Genomic DNA, 19,430 nt, shown 5'->3' with positions numbered 1-19,430 from the left:
TTGCATCTGCTATTTTGCTGTTATGTAAATATTCACGCATTCTTGTTATGAGCCATGTTCTCTGGACGATTATTTTTGCTTTAATCTTTTTTTCATTCAAAAGTGCCTCTTGAATTTTTAATTATGAAATAATTTCCCATAAGAACCCCTCGATTTTCATCTATTTCCATAAGCGCCCCCTCAATTTCCATTCTGTTTTCATAAGCGCCCCGTTTGAATAAGCAAATAAGTGCAAAAAATATTTTAAGCGCCCGGGCGCTTATTCGCGCGAGTACGGTATGTTGAAATAATTTTTTTAATCGAATTTTAGAACAGCGCCACCTATGATCTACAAGTACAGCAAGTCTTTGAAGTACAGTAACTTCATGGTTTATTCCATGTGTATGGCGGGATAAAAGTTGTCTTATTATTATGTTTTTATATTACATTTTCTTTAAAGAGATGGAAATTCACACAACTTGTATGATTATAACATCTTCTAATGTTGTTTTAAGAAATACAGCAGGGGAAAAAAATGAATGAAGTGCACATTATATTATTGGGACATCATCAGCAATAAAACTCTCTAGGCCCTAGCCTAAATATTAAATGGGATTACCCAAAACTCCAGACGATTTAATCTTATAAATTCTGAAAATGCCAGCCTCAGCTATAACTAAATTGTACATTGCTGTTTTAATCATAAATAATTAAACCATATAAAATAATATTATATTCTAAATTGAAGAGTAAACACTTGTCATATTTTATATACTTTTGTTGTATCTTTCTTTAACATGAGGCGTCGGTGGTGTAGTGGTTAACATAGTTGCCTTCCAAGCAATTGTCCCGGGTTCGATTCCCGGCCGACGCACGGATTTTTTATTTTTATTTTATTTTTGTGTTTCGACATTAGGAAATTAAATTAGGACTCAAGAAATTATTTATGTGTCAGCATTAACACCTTTATTTTTTTTTCCATGGTGTGCAACCAAACGTTCCTCTCGAAAGTAATCGCCAGGTACACAATCAATGCACAATTTCATGAAGAACATTGCAACAAGGTGCACACAACAGATGGTTTATAATGACAATCCTTTCAGCCATAAAAAAGAAAAATCAGCAGAGGTGTAAAAAAAATCAGCAAAGGTGTCACATTGGCAAGCACTCACAGAAAACGGAGATACTGATACGAAGTGATACTGTAGTTCTCTAAGAACATTATTGCAATACAGAGAGTAGTTATACTGTATTTCTTGATGCACACACAAAAAAGAAAAACTAAGCAAACAAACCATTCTATAACATATTTTTTAATTAAAAAAAAAGGTAAGTTACAAGGAAATGTAAAGCTACTGAAAGCTGGTCTGAAAACAAAGGCAAGCCCTGCAAAAATCTTCAATGGGAATTGAATAATAAAAATGTACAGAATTACACAATAGTAAGGCAAAACTTCTTTAAACCTTGTTTAGAGAACCATCCCATTACTACACTGTTTACAATAACCATAAAATTTTATATTTATTTACTCCTCCCTCTCTGGGTTATTTGCTACATAAGAAAACAAATTTTTTTTTTTTTGTTCGCCATTCTTTAACGATCTTTAAAAAAAATAGGTTTGCAAAACAAGGTATAAAAAAAGTCTCACCTAAATGAGAGAACATTAATTGTTTATGTAATTATTGAAATTGTTAATCTACATCAATTTGATGGAGATTAATTGGATTCTATTTTATTAGGGAGGTGTGACTATAAATTCTGCATGAATTAACTTAAAAAGATAATTTTCAAAGACATACATTGTAATTATCAACATCATTAAATGCTTACTGTGTTAACATATGGGAGTAATTCAATTAAAAAGCTATAATGCTGCAGAGATAATAATGTAGTCATACAAGTTAAGTCCTCACATGAACATTTCTGAATATGACACTTTCATCTTTCATAGATGATTGTCATTAGTGCAATAATGGGCACAGTTGCAAGAAATACAAATTTTGAAACGCATGTAGTGGGACAAGATATGTATATGGCAGGAAATATATTAAGCATGCTTTATCCTTCAATAAGAATGGAACATGCACTGAAAATCCCCTAACAAGGAACACCAGTGACTATTGTTAAATCAATTGACAAACATATAATTATTCATATCAAAAAGTTGAGCCTAAGGTACTACTGTTTAATTGAGTGCAAGTTGTACATTTTTTGCTCAAATAATATTCAGTATTTTAAACTCTTATATAATGAGGGACTGAATTTCATATCTACTGGATAGCTCACAATTACAATTGCCTGTAAACTATTCAGTAAGTCCACTTGAGACAAAAAAAAACAACAAAAAGGACAATAAAGCACACAGATCCATATCCTCATGTAGGGGATGAAGGTGAGTATTTTATAATTCTAATTACATTTTTATGATTATTTATGGCAGACATCATCATCATCAACATCTTGCTTTGTGCACAAGGGAATTATTATCAAAAACAAGCCTCCTATCTTCCATAATATCATAAAGATATATTATCTAAAGACTTCAAAAATTAATATTTTGAATTGATTCTTTAAAATGATGAAATAAGTTATAAACTTCCAATCTGACACAGAATGAAAAAGTTGACACACTTAAAAATAATCCTTACATTGCCTTGCATTGATTACCAGTCAATGCTATGCTAAGATTGTAAGTGTAATATTTGTGTATCAGCAAAAAAAAATATTTTATCATTCTATTAAATGTTAATTGAACTTAACAACTGACCAATTGGAACAAAGCCTGGAACTAGTCCCATAAATACTTCTGTTTATGTTGGCTCATACTGTCTTTTTGAGCGGAACCTTCTAACAATATCCAAGTGGTACTGCTGCTGGGCTTAGCGTAAATGCCTATTATTCAGTTGTGCCTATTATTCAGGCTCTTAATCAACCAACTCATCAATCAATCAATCAATTAATCAACAAGTACAATTTGCAAAGCACCAATGTCTAAGATAAATCCTATGTCCAGTGGTGCTAATGATGTTATGTGATACATACAGTATCCATCTCCAACTGCATGAATTTACAATATTTAACTTCTTCCTAGGGTGATCCTAAGTTTTTGACATTTTCTTTATAATGAATGTGCATATCTTATACCAAAACAATAAAATTATTTTAATAAATAAATAATGCAAAAGTAAAACAACTGGGGAATATACATCATTGAACTACAGAGAGTTTGTAAGAGCCTTGAAATGTCATGTTCGTGCACTACGTTCTGTTTCTGCAAGGCATTCCCGGACCAGAGCTCTTGCATGGACGATACCTGAAAAAATAAACAGTGATATTATGAGATGTTTATCATGAAAAAGGATGTAAAGACAGCACTTTATGGGTAGGCAAAAATTGATCTGGTATAGTATTTAGACACCTCTATCACTTGAATCATACTGTAAGGTATAATCTTGGAGGTTTACACATTAACATTGCAGTGATATACTTTTACATGTTCCTTGCACAATTTATTTTTAAACTTTGTGTGCCATGGGGTTTTTCAACAAGAGGCATTACAGTATTACTTAACACATTATGAGAACGTGTCGGTTTATAGGTGCTCGCTCTGGTTGAAACATTCTCTAACAGGAATCGCTTATGTTTCCTTATGATTTCAATGGCAAGTCAAATACACTAAAAAATAAATAAACCATAAATCTTTATTATTATTATTAAAAATGTTAATGTAAATTTCCTATTATATCTGATTTGTTTCATGCTTTTTGATGTTATTGATGTTAAACTTGATTCATAATTCTTTAATTTAATGGTTTTGATGCAATAAATTCAATTATATAATAATAATAATAATTATAACTATAATAATAATTACCATAGCAATCATTTATACTGTAATTATATAATAATTATAACAATAACAAGTAATTGTTATAGTAATTATTTATAATTTTGTATTTTTCTCTTGTTTTTTTTTTCAACACAATTTTATATTATCTTAATGTAAATTTCCTATTTTGTTTCTTGATTTTTGATGTTTTTGATGTTTAACATAATTCGTAATTCAGCATTTTTGGCTGCTATGTTTTATGCTTTTTATGAATTTTTGAATTTTGAATAAAATACCATTTATATAATAAACTAATACATCTCATTTTATATTAAGAACTAGAATAATAATAATTATTATTTTTCTAAGACAGCTATTCATACCTCGCTTAAGTCGTTCTGTGGCTGTTCTGCTTCCAGCATAAGTTGGTCGTATATCTCGACTCATGTCTTCAATTACTGCTAGCAACTCAGCATACTTGCTTTGTGGGGCAGATACACGCTGTGACCCTTGTGTATGTGGGTGTGGTGCTGTTAAATATACGAGAAAAAATAACATATTCAACATCATACAGTAATTATCATCAACATTTTTGTATCAAATGTACTTTACAGCACAGTACTATAAATTGTGCTGTTCGACATATCTTCGTATGTAAGTTCAAAGTTTATTTTTTCTCAATACACTTTTATGGTAGCCAACAATGGGAGATAGTCCCTGTACATTAATATTAATAATAATAATAATAATAATGATAATAATAACTCTAAATAATTTTAGTACATCATAGTGCAAATTAAGACAAAACAACAAATAAACAAAAACTAACTATTGGTTGTGAAGTATGCTGATGGATAGTGGTACAAACGCATCTATTTTTCACAGGTTTGTGATTTTAAACTATACCTGAGATTAGCCAAGTAAAGAATGTACAAATGTGTACTATATAATAATAATAAAGTTAAATTTAATATAGCACAAAATGCTAAACTATATGCCTTGCTACAGACACATTCCATGCCCAGGGCTTCACATTTCTCCTGGAGGCCCTTAGAAACTTACTGGCGATAATTTACAGTGTTTTGTGGTGTCACAGAATGTGTCAAACTCAAAGCATTTTCCCCTTAAAACTTGGCCATCTCAACAGTGGATATCATACACAAGTGCAACCTCCTCCACTCCATGGAAAATATTTCTAGTTATGTATGAATATCCAAAATAAACATGGTACCCACTAATAATAATATTCTGGGGTAGAGAAAAAAAAAATAGAAAAAGTGGCCAAGTGCTCAATAATATAAGAAAAATGGAAAGCAAGAGAATCAGAAGACTCTAGAACAAAACCCTGTACTGCAATCACCGCAAACCACTCCGGTCTTTGCTCAATACCTGAGGATGTGTGTGTTGTTCCCTGCTGCTGTCCAAGTGCTCTTGCAACCGCCACCTGTGCTGTTGTCTTTTCTCCATTCAGATGATGGTACACATATTGCTTAGGAGGCCTGACATCATTGCGCATTAATGCAGGTGAATTTCCTTAAATAAACAAATTACATAAATTAGCCATTTTCTGTCAAATAGAATAAATATTATATACAGTAATATTACAGGGGTCCCACGTTTGAAGAAATCCTTCCGTGACATCTGGTTAAATGAGCTTTCATAACATATTTAATTTTATTTTGCAAATATTATGAATGTGAGGGAGATGGGTTATTTTCCGGGAGATTCATGCTTGCTTTTGAGAGTGGAGGAGGTCGTCCCCATTTCCGGGAGACTCCCGCGACTTCTGGGAAACTTGGGACCCCTGATAAATTAAAAATGTTTATAAAATATTAGAAGGATAAACAAATAAATCGATAAAAACAAAGTGAAAAAATATATAAATTCCTGGAAAGAAATAATCCGTATGGTACAGCCTAACTCAGTTTAAATTTTAGTCTTTAACTGTACTTTTTAAAATTTAAATTAATAAAATAGTACTTTTTTATCAAATTATAATAATATTATTATTTTTAATTAAACCCATTAGAACATTTAATTATTTGTTTCATTATAAATATAACTTATATTTCATATGTTCCAGGTCTCAATGAATTTAATAAATTTTAGATTTGTATTTACACAGTATATTTAGCACCTCCACGTTCCTTCGTAGGCCTAGGCTACCGTAAGCTTTGTTCAAATTTTACTGTTTAGTGGTCACTGAATAGAGGGTTCAATGAATCCAACAATTGGCCTAATCTTATTCTCTTAGGCTAGGCTGGCTCAGGGATCGTTAATGAATGGTGCCTCTTCTAAATGAATATTTCAAATAGAATAATTACGTAAACTACCATGTAACTGATATTATATGCTTCTTGAAATAACATATCAAATAAAACTCACTATTAACCCTTGAAATATCCATTGATAATTACAAAATCGAGTTTTTATAACACTACGCAAAAAACTTCTAATCCGATCACTGATCGGTCGGTGTGAGCAGCTGCTTTATCGGTGAATGGTAAAGAACGGAACGATGCGATAGGTGAACTGGTGCTGGTTTTTTAAAACACAAACAAAACCAAAACAACATTTCACCAGCAAACAGATGGTGATGTTTCACGGCGGAAAATTCGTAACAAGTTGTACTGGTAATTATAATATTTTACTAATTAGATGTAATTGAACATTGTAAATGTTTTAATTAGCAAACTAAAAATATATGTTAATTTAAACTCTATGGCGTAGTCTAGTAGTAGGCTAGGAAGCTAGCAAGGGCCTAGCCTATGACATATGTATGTACCACCGTCGCCTACTCTACTGAGTAGTCCTAGCCTAGCTAGGGCCTACGCCCTCCTATTATAGCAGAGAGCAGAGCCGAGGTAGAGGCACTAGAAAGTTATATACCGCTGCTCTACATACCTGGCTAAAATCTGCATTGATAATGATGTAATTGTACAATTCATGGTTGTTGTAAATTTATTAGGTACAGTACTGTATGTATATAATAAATTTTGTATATATCAGTTGTGATTGCAGGTAGGTAGCAATGCATATTATTTAAATACAGAGAGAGTATACATCTTATAATTTGCAGATAATGGAGACATTTAATGGCAAAAAAGACCAATACAATGGGATTATAATTAATATAAAGGAGCACAAATGCGACTCAGAAAAAATCTTTAATGACCGGCTGAAGCGTGAGTATAATCAACATTTTTGACCATTATCTGCTGGTGGTAAGGCTCTATAAAAAATGTTATTAGTTTATCACCCTATCTGGGCAGGAAAAGTCATGAGGGAGGGAGGCTTTTTTTTTTAAATTTTTTATTTTGCTAAAGCCAAATATAACCCTTGGTTTGTTTGCTGGTGCATTGATATTCAAAGCAAAACATGATTTAGATAATGCAAACAATATCTACTAACTATTTAATAAAATAAATGAAAAAATAAATAAATAAAATTTAAAAAAATAAAAAATTAAAAAAAAAATTTTTTTTCAAACAAATTTTTTTTTCAGTACCATAAAAGGCATGCGCGAGAGGGTGATAAACTAATAATTTTTTTTATTGGGCCTAAAAGCCCAATAACATTTTTATTAGTTTATCACCCTCGCCCACACGAGAAACACACACAAGACGAGGGCACATTATTTTTTTCACGGTAAATGAAGGGGGGGGGGGGTGGCTAGCCACCCTATTCATCCCCCCTAGAAATCCTCCCTCCCTCCCTCATCACTTTTGTAGCCTCAGATAGGGTAATAAACTAATCATTTTTTTGATTGGTCCTAATAATAAAGTCATTGCATTCTTCCTTCTTGTTGCTCCTTACCAGATAATAATATCACTGAGTTCTTGCCGGAGTAATTAACGTAATTAATTGATGTAGCCATATATGGGTATATATAGAACTAGGAAATAGGTGTGATATTCATAGGGCAAAAGAGAAAGTATGTTAAAAATATATTTCCTGTTTTCTTTCCTATATTTTTTATGTGAACCCGGATACAAAATTTTTTAAAGTATCATTTTTACAATGTGTATTTAGGCTTCATCAGTATTTGAGTGCATCAAGAGTCAATAGTCAGTCAATTGATTGAATAACACTTTTGCATCATTGACACACCTATGTGGTGTAACCTTACAACAGGAAGAAAATAATGAATGTATATAGAAAAAAAATAAAAACGATTATTAATATGCCTTAATAACATAAACTGATGAAAACATTTAGTGGAAAAACTAGGTGGAAAAATACTGGGGGAGGATCGCTAAGAAAATACCTGGGGAAATACCGGTAGCTGATTTTCATCTTCTATAAAATAGGAGCCATGTTCACAAGCATGATCGTTTGTTAAATGTTGGTAGTGGACATGGCCCAGAGGTTGCGTTAATGTACCGTATTCACTTATAATGGAAAAATTATTTATCAAATGATTTACTTTTTTTTTTTACTTTTCACATGGGCCAGATTAATGGCTCTGGGCTGTGTTATTTTTTGCATAATTATATATATATATATTTATTTTAATATGTTATCTACAGTATGCAGTTATATAAATGATGGACACATTCCTCTTTGAAGATTGAATTCTTACTGTATCTTCTGGTCCCAGCTTTTAAATTGTACATAAGGCCCATTTGTATAATTTTTATAATAATGACTAAATATAATACATATTCAATAATATTTCTCTTAAATCTATTTATACCTGTGCTATCTTATTTTGTATGATCAATTTGTGTACTTCTTGATTATTCTTTGATCCCCTAAATGTTTTTTGTTTTAGATGTTTTATTTTATATTTTGAGAAATTTTGTATTGTCAAATCTCCCTTTTTGATTGCAATAAAGATAATTTGTATGTGACTTGATATCAGGATTATATCTCATGACTTCGAATCAATCAAAAAATCTCTAATCGGTGGTTTTCTTTTTCACTTTACAAACAAGGATATTGTGTACAGGGTGTTTTCCTACAGCCCTTATTATATTGTATTTGGTTACAGGCTGATAGCTGGCCAATCACCCGCCATTGCTTACTCTCCCCATTCTCTCCCTATCCCTATAAATCACATTATAAATTATAATGACATGAAGAGCTGACCTCTAGCATTGGTGTTACAGTTGACCTCCTTGCCTCTGAGTGAACAGGTTTTTATTTTTGATTCTCTTTGGTTTAATTTGTGAAAATGGGAATCAAAAGAATATTGCATGAAAACTGATGTGTCCTGATGTTTTTCGTTCGTTTTTACTTTGTCATAATGCAAGCTTTGGACACATACAAATGTTTCAGTACTCTTTATTAATTAGGTTCATTAGAGGAATGGAATACCAGTGGAATACGAGGTGTTTGGTTGAAAATTGCAATAGAGTGTGCTGCATTCATAGCTGTGGCTGCCAAGGTATTACTGCTAAAAGAATTTCTCAACTCTTTGTTATACATTTTTTTAAATCCCATCATTATTAATTAACCTTAATTGTTTTTTTTGTAATCATTGAATTACATTTGTACAGTCTATTCTTTGAAGTAGAAATCCCAATATAATATCTCTCAAAATGTTATTGTTTGCTCTAAAATAGCAATGCTTTGCATTATGTCTTATTGTCATTATCATCTCATCATTATCATATCATCTTTATTATTATAATCACTGACATACTAAATATTATTTATTATTTTTTATGCTGTGGTTAATACAGTATTATTGTAAATTATCAACTTTCTAAATTATGTATATATTTTTCCTCATTGGACAAGGTTGTGGTCCCACTGCTAAGCTGTTATTCTTTATTTTAACAAAAGTTTTCCGCAGTGGCAGATCCTACCACAACTTTGAGAATCACTTTTATTAATTTTGGTTTCTTTATCTAGCATGGCTTTGTTTTTCATCATGCTCAGACAGATTATGTAATGATGATAAAATGGCTGCCAACAGATGAACCCAATCAGCTTCCAGGGTATACAACCCATTACGTAGGTAGGACACATTTTTAAGCAAGTTGAGAGTAGATCCAGGGAAGAGAATATGCCTGTGGATCCACCACAGAGCTGGTATTGTAGCCAGTGGGATATCTATGGATAAGCATGAGGAGCACCCCTTCCTAAAAAACAGCTTGTGCCCACACTACCCTAGGTCTCCCCCTTCCCCACCAACCACTAGAAATTCACTGAGCAAAAAAATTACACTCTAGTATTTAGAAATCACCCCATTTCACCATCTTTTGCTAGCTAATTCTCCCTCACTCAATCCTTGAGCCTCTCCCCTCACTTAAAATCCACAATCCCCATCAGCTCCCATGTCACTACCTCTGGATACACAATTGCTGTAGCAAAAAAACAACTTACATAATAATCATAATGCAACTGAATATGAATAAGTAATAAACCCATTGTTTCTAAATTGGTTTAATCAATATTAATGCATAATGTTGATGATAAATAATACAGGATTTTAATAATAAAAACATATTGATGATGGTAATAACATGTAGCTCAATCTTGGTGGTTCAGATGTTTGCTAACAATCTCATGAGTATATGTACTGTAGAGCATTTCTGTGTATGTTTGTTTAGTGGAGGGATGGGCATTTAGGAAAGTGATTGTGTTCACCGTTGGGATATACTTTGCCATTTTGTCTAGATATTGAAATGGATTAAAATTTATTTAAATAGAGGTGTATAAATAATTGTATTAATGATTATGTTACAGGTGTGGCTGGGTTTGTTGTTAATGAAAACAACCAGGTGCTTGTGGTTAAGGAACGATTCTACAAAAAAGCTAATTGGAAGCTGCCAGGTGGAATGGCTGATCCAGGTTTGTTTACAAATCTTTCTTATTGGTCAGGATTAGTGGTGGCACACTTGTGGCAGTTCAGGAGGGGAAATTAACTACTCCACCGACATTGGACAAGTATTCCTCCTCACCCCCGTCACTAAACATGACTTGAGTTTATCCGACCATATGACTAAAATATTAGAAATTCGTCGATATATAGTTTGCTATTTGTTGTTGTTATGAAACCCTAAAATCTCTGGTTAAACGTTGACCAGGATCGCCTGTCTGTGTCAACAAATTCCAAGAACTATCACCTTGTCAGGCTATGTAAAATTTAAAGTAATAAACCTGACTGCTTCATTGGTGTTCAACACCTATAAACTCTCACTGGCTAAAATCAGGGGCAATAAATCACATGAACCCCAAACAGGCCCAAAAATGAACAGTATTTTCAGGCATTTTTGGTGGAGACTTATGGGCTGTTGATTGGCTGATCACTGACTTTTAGATGGCATTGTGTGACTTTCTACTTGCAGGAGAAGATTTAGGTGTAACAGCGAAAAGGGAGGTATTTGAGGAGACAGGGATTGAGGCGGAATTTATCTCACTACTGGCATTTCGGCAACAACATGGATTTCGATTTGGGCAATCTGACTTGTACTTCGTCTGTGAAATGAAGGCATTAAACTCGGAAATTGCAAGCTGCCAACATGAAATAAGTGACTGTATGTGGATGAATGTAAGTTGTAGATGGGGTGTTAAAAAAATTTGTTCTGTGTAATTTCTCTGACGCAATGGAAAGTACCTTCCAGAAACAAATATAAAGTTTACTTTACAAAATGCTGGATTAAATACATACATTTTTCTTATGTATAGTGTGTTTCTTAATTTAGTCACTATATTTTGAAAGATTCTTTACTCATGCAGATCTGCATATTAAAATGAAATAATGAATATTATCTTATTTTTGCAACAGGTTGATGAGTATGTGGCTCTTCCAGACATTTCCCCAGCAAATAGACAGTTTGCACAAGAGTATCTTAAGCAAAAGCAAAGAGGGCGCTCTTTTAAGATTAAGCCACGAAGAGTACTATCTTATGACCACAAGAAATATCACCTTCTATATTCAATTCAGGATTGTAATATCGAAGAAAACTGGCAAGAATATCCACCAAATGATAATAGTTGAACTCTCAGGAAAAAGAATATCTTCCAAATCCATTTTTTAATTGTTCTAAATTATCTATTTGTTATTTATACAATTTATAATCACAGCTATTTGACCAACAAATATATTCTTGAGCTTTGGATAGGTTTTATCGAAAGCTATGAATGAATGTATCCAGTTTAAAAAAAAAATATGCAAACAAAGATATAAAAAAAATCATTAATTCACAATAAACCGAAGACTATGCTTATTTTTCAAATCAGGCAGTAAATATAATTAGTGTATTCTGTATGTACAGTATAAACCAACCGTAAACAAAACTGGGTGCAATATTGTTAGTGTATTTGAATTAAAAAAAAATAAAAAATTGTGATCATAGAATTTTAATACATACTATTAATATTAACACTTGTACTTTTGTAACACTTCTGTGCTAATAAAAGAGACAAAAAAACACACTGTATATAGAATGGGCATTTATTCAGTAGCTGTAAAAACATTAATTTATATAGCATTGAATATTATGGACAGAGACCTTTTCAAAAGAAAATTGAGATTACTTTAATACAAATATTTACAAGTTTAAATGCCATCAATGTTGTTTAAAATGTCAGGGAGTTAAGAATTAGAAACAATAAACAACATGCATTTCCATAACTTACTGTTAATAAATATGGCTAATGGCAGTGGATTCATACATGCAAAAAAAGGAATGTACAGTATCTACAAGTTCAGTACTTTGGAAACGTAAGGATTCAGGGATCTGCTCTGAAGCAGTTAAGGCATTGTGTGGAATAAATAAGCTAACCCACTTTGACTTGATACATGTAGAAGGTCAAGGTAAACACATTTACAGGGTGCTGACTCGTTTGTGGCGGGGTGAGAAGCACTGTGAACACACATGTATTATGGTGCTTTGTTGTTTAAAGTCTACACCACCTTTGGGCTGTTTAAGGTATAATAAATTTAATAAAAATAGTTGGAAGGGTTTAAGTAGCAATAATAATAACAATAATAGCATTAAAATACAGTACAATTAGTAGAATATTGTGGCTTCATGATAGTCTGTATGATTGTTTAGTTGCCCTGACCTTACCAGTAGTCATAACACTTTTTAAATTACAGAAACTTGAGATGACCTATACAGGTATTTACAATTACTGATAATCTCCATGAAAATAATAAATCAAAAGAAAACATTCAAAACTTCAGGGTAAATACAAACAAATGAAAACTTAAGTTCATGTAAACTTGTTAGAAAAAACTAAAACAATTTAAAACAAAAACTGATGTAAATGTTGCATGCAAGTATCGAAAACCCCAAAATACCCCCTCAAATACTACTATAAAGCAAGCCATGGATGTGCTTCAAGTGATTGTTTGTCCCTATCACCATAGTCGTACAGTAATTCCTCCCCAATTTTAATGTCCTTTGATGCACACAAAATAAGATAAGGCCTGTCATCAATGGATGTTAGTTTAGTGCAGCAGTTACCATGCTTACTGTGATTGATCAGTCTACCCAGGCGACCACTCTCAGCTGTTGCATCAACACTGAAAAAAAAAAGAAGATTAATTTAAGTCTGGCAAATGTACAAGAAATACTGGTTTAGAAAAACATCAGACAGAAAGAGGTGGTTCCCCCCTCCACCCACCCACTGTGCCTGAGGTTTACATGTTCCATCATTTAATTTAAATTGCTTGAAATACTTTATTCTGAAGTTATTTATAGAGGGCAACTTTCCAACTGGACCCTCTATTAAATATATAAAACAAAGAAAAAAATGTTTGAATAATTTAAAAATATTATATAAAAACAATGATAAAAAATAAAAGGTCATAGTTCATTGCATGGATTCTAGGATGCAATTTGCCAGAATTTACTTTGTGCAGAGAATGTAAGACGGTAACAAATGAGTAAATCCATTCTAGCATCACTTTGTCACACAAATCGAAAATGCCCTAGTAAGAATTTACACTGTGTAAACTTACCAGTAATGTTTATTTTTGTAGAGGAAGTAGTACATATAGCAGCCGATGCTAGGATCTTTTAAGTATTCCGCCTCTTTTATTTTGGCTTGTTTCATGTCTATTAAATCTCCAGCATATTCCACAATGAATGAGCCTTTACTGAATGCTTTTGTTGCTAATACACCTCGGCCTTTACCTTCTATATCCTTTACCTTCATAGAGCAAAAAAAAAGAATATATCTTTAAGTACCATTGATGACCATTTACAAAAAGAGCTTGTTAACAATTATCTTCATAAATATTTGAATAGTTTCATCTGTTATGCTTATTATTGTTGAACGACTGTTGTAATTGATAATAAACCAAGCAAAGTGGATGTTAACTTACAAAAACTACAACAATTATCTTTTCCATTTTAGTACTCCTACACAGGGTCATTCCATGACAAGTCACCCAATGGGTTTAACCCAACCAACTTCGATTTCGATGATGGTATACATGTTGGGTTTGGGAAGTTACGGCCCACCCAAATATGGCAAAATTGTCCAAAACGGGTGTGTCCGCCAACATTTTAACCGTAATATCTCTGCAGTGCTAAATCTGCCATTATTTTGAAAAATTGACAATATCTTTCAACCTTTTATTTGACCTCAAGTTTGACCTTGTGGATTGCGTCACCGTGAAATTTTAATTCATGTAAATTGTGACCCCGGGTGTTAGCTACGACATATAAAAAATTGGAGATGTAATATTTCTTATAAGCAAGTAATATATAGTCAAATTTTGCCTGTCTAGAAAAAAACTCCAAAAATTACTTCGTTTAACAATCTGAATTTTTTTTATAGTGCTTATATATTACTTATTGTCAAAGTAAGAGTTAAAATAATATTTTGTTAAGTGGAAGAATGGCAGCGATTAAAATAATTTGGTTTTTATCGAAGGTAAATTCAGCTAGGCTCTAGCGCAGTAGGCCATGTTGCTGCACTGTCGGTTTGTACTAGGCTTAGCCGCCTCAGCCTACAGAGTAATTTAGCCTACATACTCATAATTAACACCTCATATTATTGTATTATTTTCAACTAACCTCAATTCCTTCCTCTTTCTTCTGCAGAATAGCTTCTTCAATCCTTTGCTTTTCCTCAGCCTACAATATTAATATGTAATATCTATAGCAACAGTAATAATAAATAACAAGTACAAGAATACTAATACAATAGAACTACAACAAGGCTTCCCCAATGGACACCACCACCTCCAGCTTTATAGTGTCAACCCCACCATATCTAGCGTTATACTGTAGTGTAAACCCCATCGCCACTAGCGATATAGTGTAAACCCCACACATCCAGCGTTAGTGTAAACCCCACCACCTCCAGCGTTATAGTGTAAACCCCACCACCTCCAGCGTTATAGTGTAAACCCCACACATCCAGCATTATAGTGTAAACCCCACACATCCAGCGTTATAGTGTAAACCCCACACATCTAGCACTATAGTCTAAACCCCACACATCCAGCGTTAGTGTAAACCCCACACATCTAGCGTCATAGTGTCAACCCCACCACCTCCAGCGCTATACTGTAAACCCCACACATCCAGCGTTATAGTGTAAACCGCACACATTCAGCGTCCACTATAGTGTGGACCCATATATGGAAAGTGGGTTGTGGCTAAATGCCTGGACGGTACCTACCGCAAGTTGAGATTTGCTTTTCCTGTTGCTCCTACGAACAGGAAAGTAGTCAGTTAGTGTTGTCGTTTGTGTCTTTTCTTCCTTCTTTTTCCTGCAAATATATTAACAGCCAGATAAATTTATCAGCATATAATAGAAATATATATAACAAATAATAAAAATAGCAATACTAATATAATAAAAAAAAAATAAAAAAAAAAGCAATCCTATATGTCTGGAATAAATCAATAGTCTCTTATAAAATCAGTGTCTACTAATAAATCTGAAATAACAGTAAATTAAAAAATGAATTTAGTTGGGATTTAAAAAGGTCTGACTAAAACAATAAATATTGAAACGTATTAGTACTGATGTTGTCCAACATTACATAATATACTGCATCATAGTAAGTGTCATGCTCCTTCATGTTCAGGGAAATATAAATGTCTTTTAATACTATCTTTAAAAACTTTTCAAAATTTTGTAAAATAAGGTGAAGCTAATTTTTGACATAAAATTACAGAAGACCTTTCATGAAATACAATGTAATTATTCAATAAGGTTTATTGCGAATCCAAGCCGCAATGCATATGGGAATAGAAAAGGGGCAATAGCGCCACTTGATTTCTCACGCAACCACTGTGATGCTGTGGTGTCGTCTGATTGATCAACATTAAAAAAAACACTGAATTTCACTTACATTGGCCAAGATTAGGGAATATTGTGTTTTGTTGTTGTGTTTTGCCCCCTTTTCAATCCCATCATGCCTTTGTTGTGTGGCACAAACTCTTGATATTTCTTGATTTGAGATAAGGTCTATGTGTTCTAGATTAAAATTTAACCACCTGAGACTGTAAATTGTTGCATTTTAAATAACTTGTAAAATATTACCTTTGCTTTGGTTTGGGTTGTTTTTTCTGCTCTTGCTTTGTAGAGGTAACTGACTTGTTTATTTCAGCTGATTCCACTATGGCACATTCATTATTTTCCAGTGATGTCCTGTCTTGCTCATCCCTTCCTTGGATCTCATGTGTTGGTGCCGAGAACAACTCCTTTACCATGGGTTTCTTCTTGCCTGTTTTTTTCTTTTCAGGTTGTGATTTTTCAGGTGGTGATTGAGTGTATTTCAAGGTAATCTTTGTCGGGGTGTTATCTGGTGTGAGTAGTCCTGAAACTTATCAAGGCAATTATAATAGTCATATTAGCCAAAAATAATAACTTGGACAAGTAGGGTAGAGTGGCACTTTGTTGAGAAAACAGTTACTGACAACGTTAGCATTCACTGACAGTCTGTCCCAGATTGACACAGTAAATTGATACACAACTGAAATACATTCATAATGGTAGAAGTCTGATTGTACTGTACACACTATATTATGACACTGACATAACTGTACTGTATATGAAAGCAAAAAGTGCATCATGAGAGTAAACAATACAGGGAGGACCGAGTTAAAACAATAGGTTGGTGTAACAATAGTCAGAGCTTATAAATAGAGTTCAAAAACAAGCTATAAGCTTATAACAACAGACATAAATTAAGACTAGACATAATATGTTAAAATATCCTGTATTCATTAAAAAAAAAACTGACAGCTTGATCTAATGCTTGTAAATTTTGTTGGCCTTTATTTGACTGAATCTCATAATATTATAATTTGGTATGGAGTTATCCGTCCACGAATAAAAGATATCCGCATAGCACTGCATTTCTTTTTGGGTAGCAATTTTTCAGGCAGTGACTGAGCGTAAACAAATTTATGTTCAGAGTTTTATTTAAATTTGGATTTTTAATAAATCATTATAGGAATATTTTTAGTGATATGAATTAGTGATGACTCAACAATACACTGATTTTGTTTTGTCAACTGTTATTATTTTCATAATTGTGTCCCTACCAGCTGGAAGAACTTCAACTGCTTGACCAGAGCATGTAGCTCCCTGGGCTACTGCTTCATCGGCCGCTGCTTTGGAAGGAGTTAGGAACTCCGTTATCTTCCTTGATGCTGGTGATTTCATCAGAACATCATCCTATATCATTAAGATAATTATTAAAGTATTTTAATATAAATGAGAAAAAAAAATTAAAATAAAAAATAATCATAACTGTATTGTTCTTTTAAAATATGATGGTTTCTGACATAACCAACTACTATTCAATTAAAAGTCTGTTAGGCCCAATATTTTCTATTCTCTCTTGAAAACAATCCAGGAAAGGGGACCATTAGGCTCTCTCACTCTCGAAATGAGGGGGAATCTTTCTTTGCTTACATGCTTTCCATGTCTCTCTCTATCAGGTGAGAATTTTTTTACTGGTGCAGAAGGTGAAGGAACTACATCATTGGTTGGCTGTTTCTTGATATCTTTTCCTGAAAAAATAAATCAGATCAAATTTAATCACATTCACAGCCAATTAATATGTTTAGAAATTTACACAATCTCCTATATAAGTCTCGACCTCAGGGTCCTAAATACCGATTTTTTTTATGCCCAACAGGCCTATGAACAAAACTGCACAAAACACCACCCAAGGAAAGATATTACGTTTTGTTGTACCATGAAAAGTCCTGCTTAATTAAAACAGACATTTAATAAGGAGGAATTTCGTACATATTACGTTCATCACAGCAATGGTCTCCATTTCGTTATTATTGCTGGTGATCAAGCATTCTGAATTTTAAAAAAAGGTATAAATTGTTTAAATTATTTACTTCTATAATTCATTTGAATGACTGAGTCAGTCTGTACCGCGCCGCTTTGTGTGAGAAAGTGTCCCTTAGCTTCGCTATCTGTACGGGTGCAGGTCAACTCGGCCACAAGTCAACTCAGCCACAAGTCAACTTTGCCACAAGTCAACTTTGCCACAAATCAACTCGGCCACAAAAAGTTCAGCTACAGCCAACTCGGCCACAAGTCAACTCGGCCACAAGTTATTTAATGTCAGTTTTTGCATCCTTTTTCTTCAATATATGATTGAAATAAAGTACACAGCATATTTTAGTAAAACAGGACCACCACACTACTAAATATTTATTTTAACAATACTAATACATGTAGTAATAATACTAGTATGGTAATAATAACAATATTTAAATATCAATTTTAATAACTCCTTAGTGATAATAACGATATTGAAGGTGATAATAGCAATAATACAACCATAATAAATTAAAGATGTTTATTTTTATAATAATAGTAATACTAATTAGTAATAATAATAATAATACTTATAATACTAGGCCTACTTAGTAATATTAGGCTAATAATATCGATAATAAAGGTGACAACAACAATAATAACAATAATATTAGAAAAATACCAATAAAACACCAATAACAATAACTTTTTAAATTATTATTATTAAAATAATAATACTAAGACTAATAAATAATAATAAGAATAATAATAATAAATCGAAAATTATTTATTTATATGGTACTGTAATAATAATAATATCAGCAAAAATTTGAACAATATATAATGTTAATGCTAAGACTAATATTAAAACTAATGGTAATAAAACAACAATAATAATAACAACAATCAATGACAACAATAATAACAGCAATAATAATAACAATGTCAATAAGTATAGCAACACTTAAAGAATTAGTATTTTATACTTGATGAATTACTCCTTCAAACAAAGTGTAGTACCAGTAAATGATTTGTGGCCGAGTTGACTGTAGCCAAACTTTTTGTGGCCGAGTTGACTTGTGGCCGAGTTGGATAGAACTCATCTGTACGCCAGCCAGCACCACAGTCCAGTTAGTAGGCCCTAGCAAGCTAGCTAGGCCTACCTCTAGCTAGGGTAGGCTAGCATGACTGCTGACGCCTGCTGCTAGGCCTAGCCAAATTCTCTCTTACCATATTATTAAAACGTATTTATGAATATTAGAAAACAATCTTACTATTTCGCTTTCCCATACTGTTTTACAAAAGAGCTTAAAATGAGACACTGATCCTTCTTCCGGATTTAATTTATTTACGACGATGTGTTGATCGGCTTTTTAATCATTCGAAAAAATAGCGCTTGCCTAAATACCTT

General features: G+C 32.7%; 3 protein-coding genes and 1 non-coding gene across 4 annotated transcripts; 2 read left to right on the top strand and 2 right to left on the bottom strand.

The window, feature by feature from the left end:
* The first annotated feature begins 781 nt into the window (after window positions 1-781).
* On the top strand, window positions 782-853 carry Trnag-ucc. Its single transcript has one exon. It is a non-coding gene; the product is annotated as a tRNA-Gly (tRNA).
* A 781-nt stretch (window positions 854-1,634) lies between these two features.
* On the bottom strand, window positions 1,635-6,328 carry LOC117108889 (cyclin-dependent kinase 2-associated protein 1-like). The gene is made up of 4 exons (XM_033251062.1): window positions 6,194-6,328; window positions 5,198-5,341; window positions 4,192-4,338; window positions 1,635-3,292 (listed from the first exon to the last, which is right to left on the bottom strand). Exons 1-4 carry the CDS (start codon window positions 6,213-6,215, stop codon window positions 3,225-3,227), a joined length of 381 nt encoding a protein of 126 aa, XP_033106953.1. The 5' UTR covers window positions 6,216-6,328; the 3' UTR covers window positions 1,635-3,224.
* LOC117108888 (nucleoside diphosphate-linked moiety X motif 6-like) lies at window positions 6,308-12,024 on the top strand. The gene is made up of 7 exons (XM_033251060.1): window positions 6,308-6,441; window positions 6,888-6,993; window positions 9,106-9,197; window positions 9,668-9,773; window positions 10,505-10,609; window positions 11,107-11,309; window positions 11,547-12,024. Exons 2-7 carry the CDS (start codon window positions 6,891-6,893, stop codon window positions 11,757-11,759), a joined length of 822 nt encoding a protein of 273 aa, XP_033106951.1. The 5' UTR covers window positions 6,308-6,441; window positions 6,888-6,890; the 3' UTR covers window positions 11,760-12,024.
* Window positions 12,025-12,195: 171 nt separating this feature from the next.
* Window positions 12,196-19,373, bottom strand: LOC117108879 (N-lysine methyltransferase KMT5A-like). Its single transcript, XM_033251047.1, has 8 exons — window positions 19,294-19,373; window positions 17,654-17,751; window positions 17,281-17,413; window positions 16,274-16,556; window positions 15,404-15,494; window positions 14,794-14,853; window positions 13,731-13,921; window positions 12,196-13,292 (listed from the first exon to the last, which is right to left on the bottom strand). The coding sequence occupies exons 1-8, from the start codon at window positions 19,307-19,309 to the stop codon at window positions 13,082-13,084; spliced, it is 1,083 nt and encodes a 360-aa protein (XP_033106938.1). The 5' UTR covers window positions 19,310-19,373; the 3' UTR covers window positions 12,196-13,081.
* Between the last annotated feature and the right edge of the window lie 57 nt (window positions 19,374-19,430).

This window comes from Anneissia japonica, unplaced genomic scaffold, assembly GCF_011630105.1.
Source record: "Anneissia japonica isolate Jap-2015-1 unplaced genomic scaffold, ASM1163010v1 scaffold2617_len527014_cov191, whole genome shotgun sequence".
NCBI classification, from domain to species: Eukaryota; Metazoa; Echinodermata; class Crinoidea; order Comatulida; family Comatulidae; genus Anneissia; species Anneissia japonica.
This window is presented reverse-complemented; position numbering and strand designations above follow the sequence as displayed.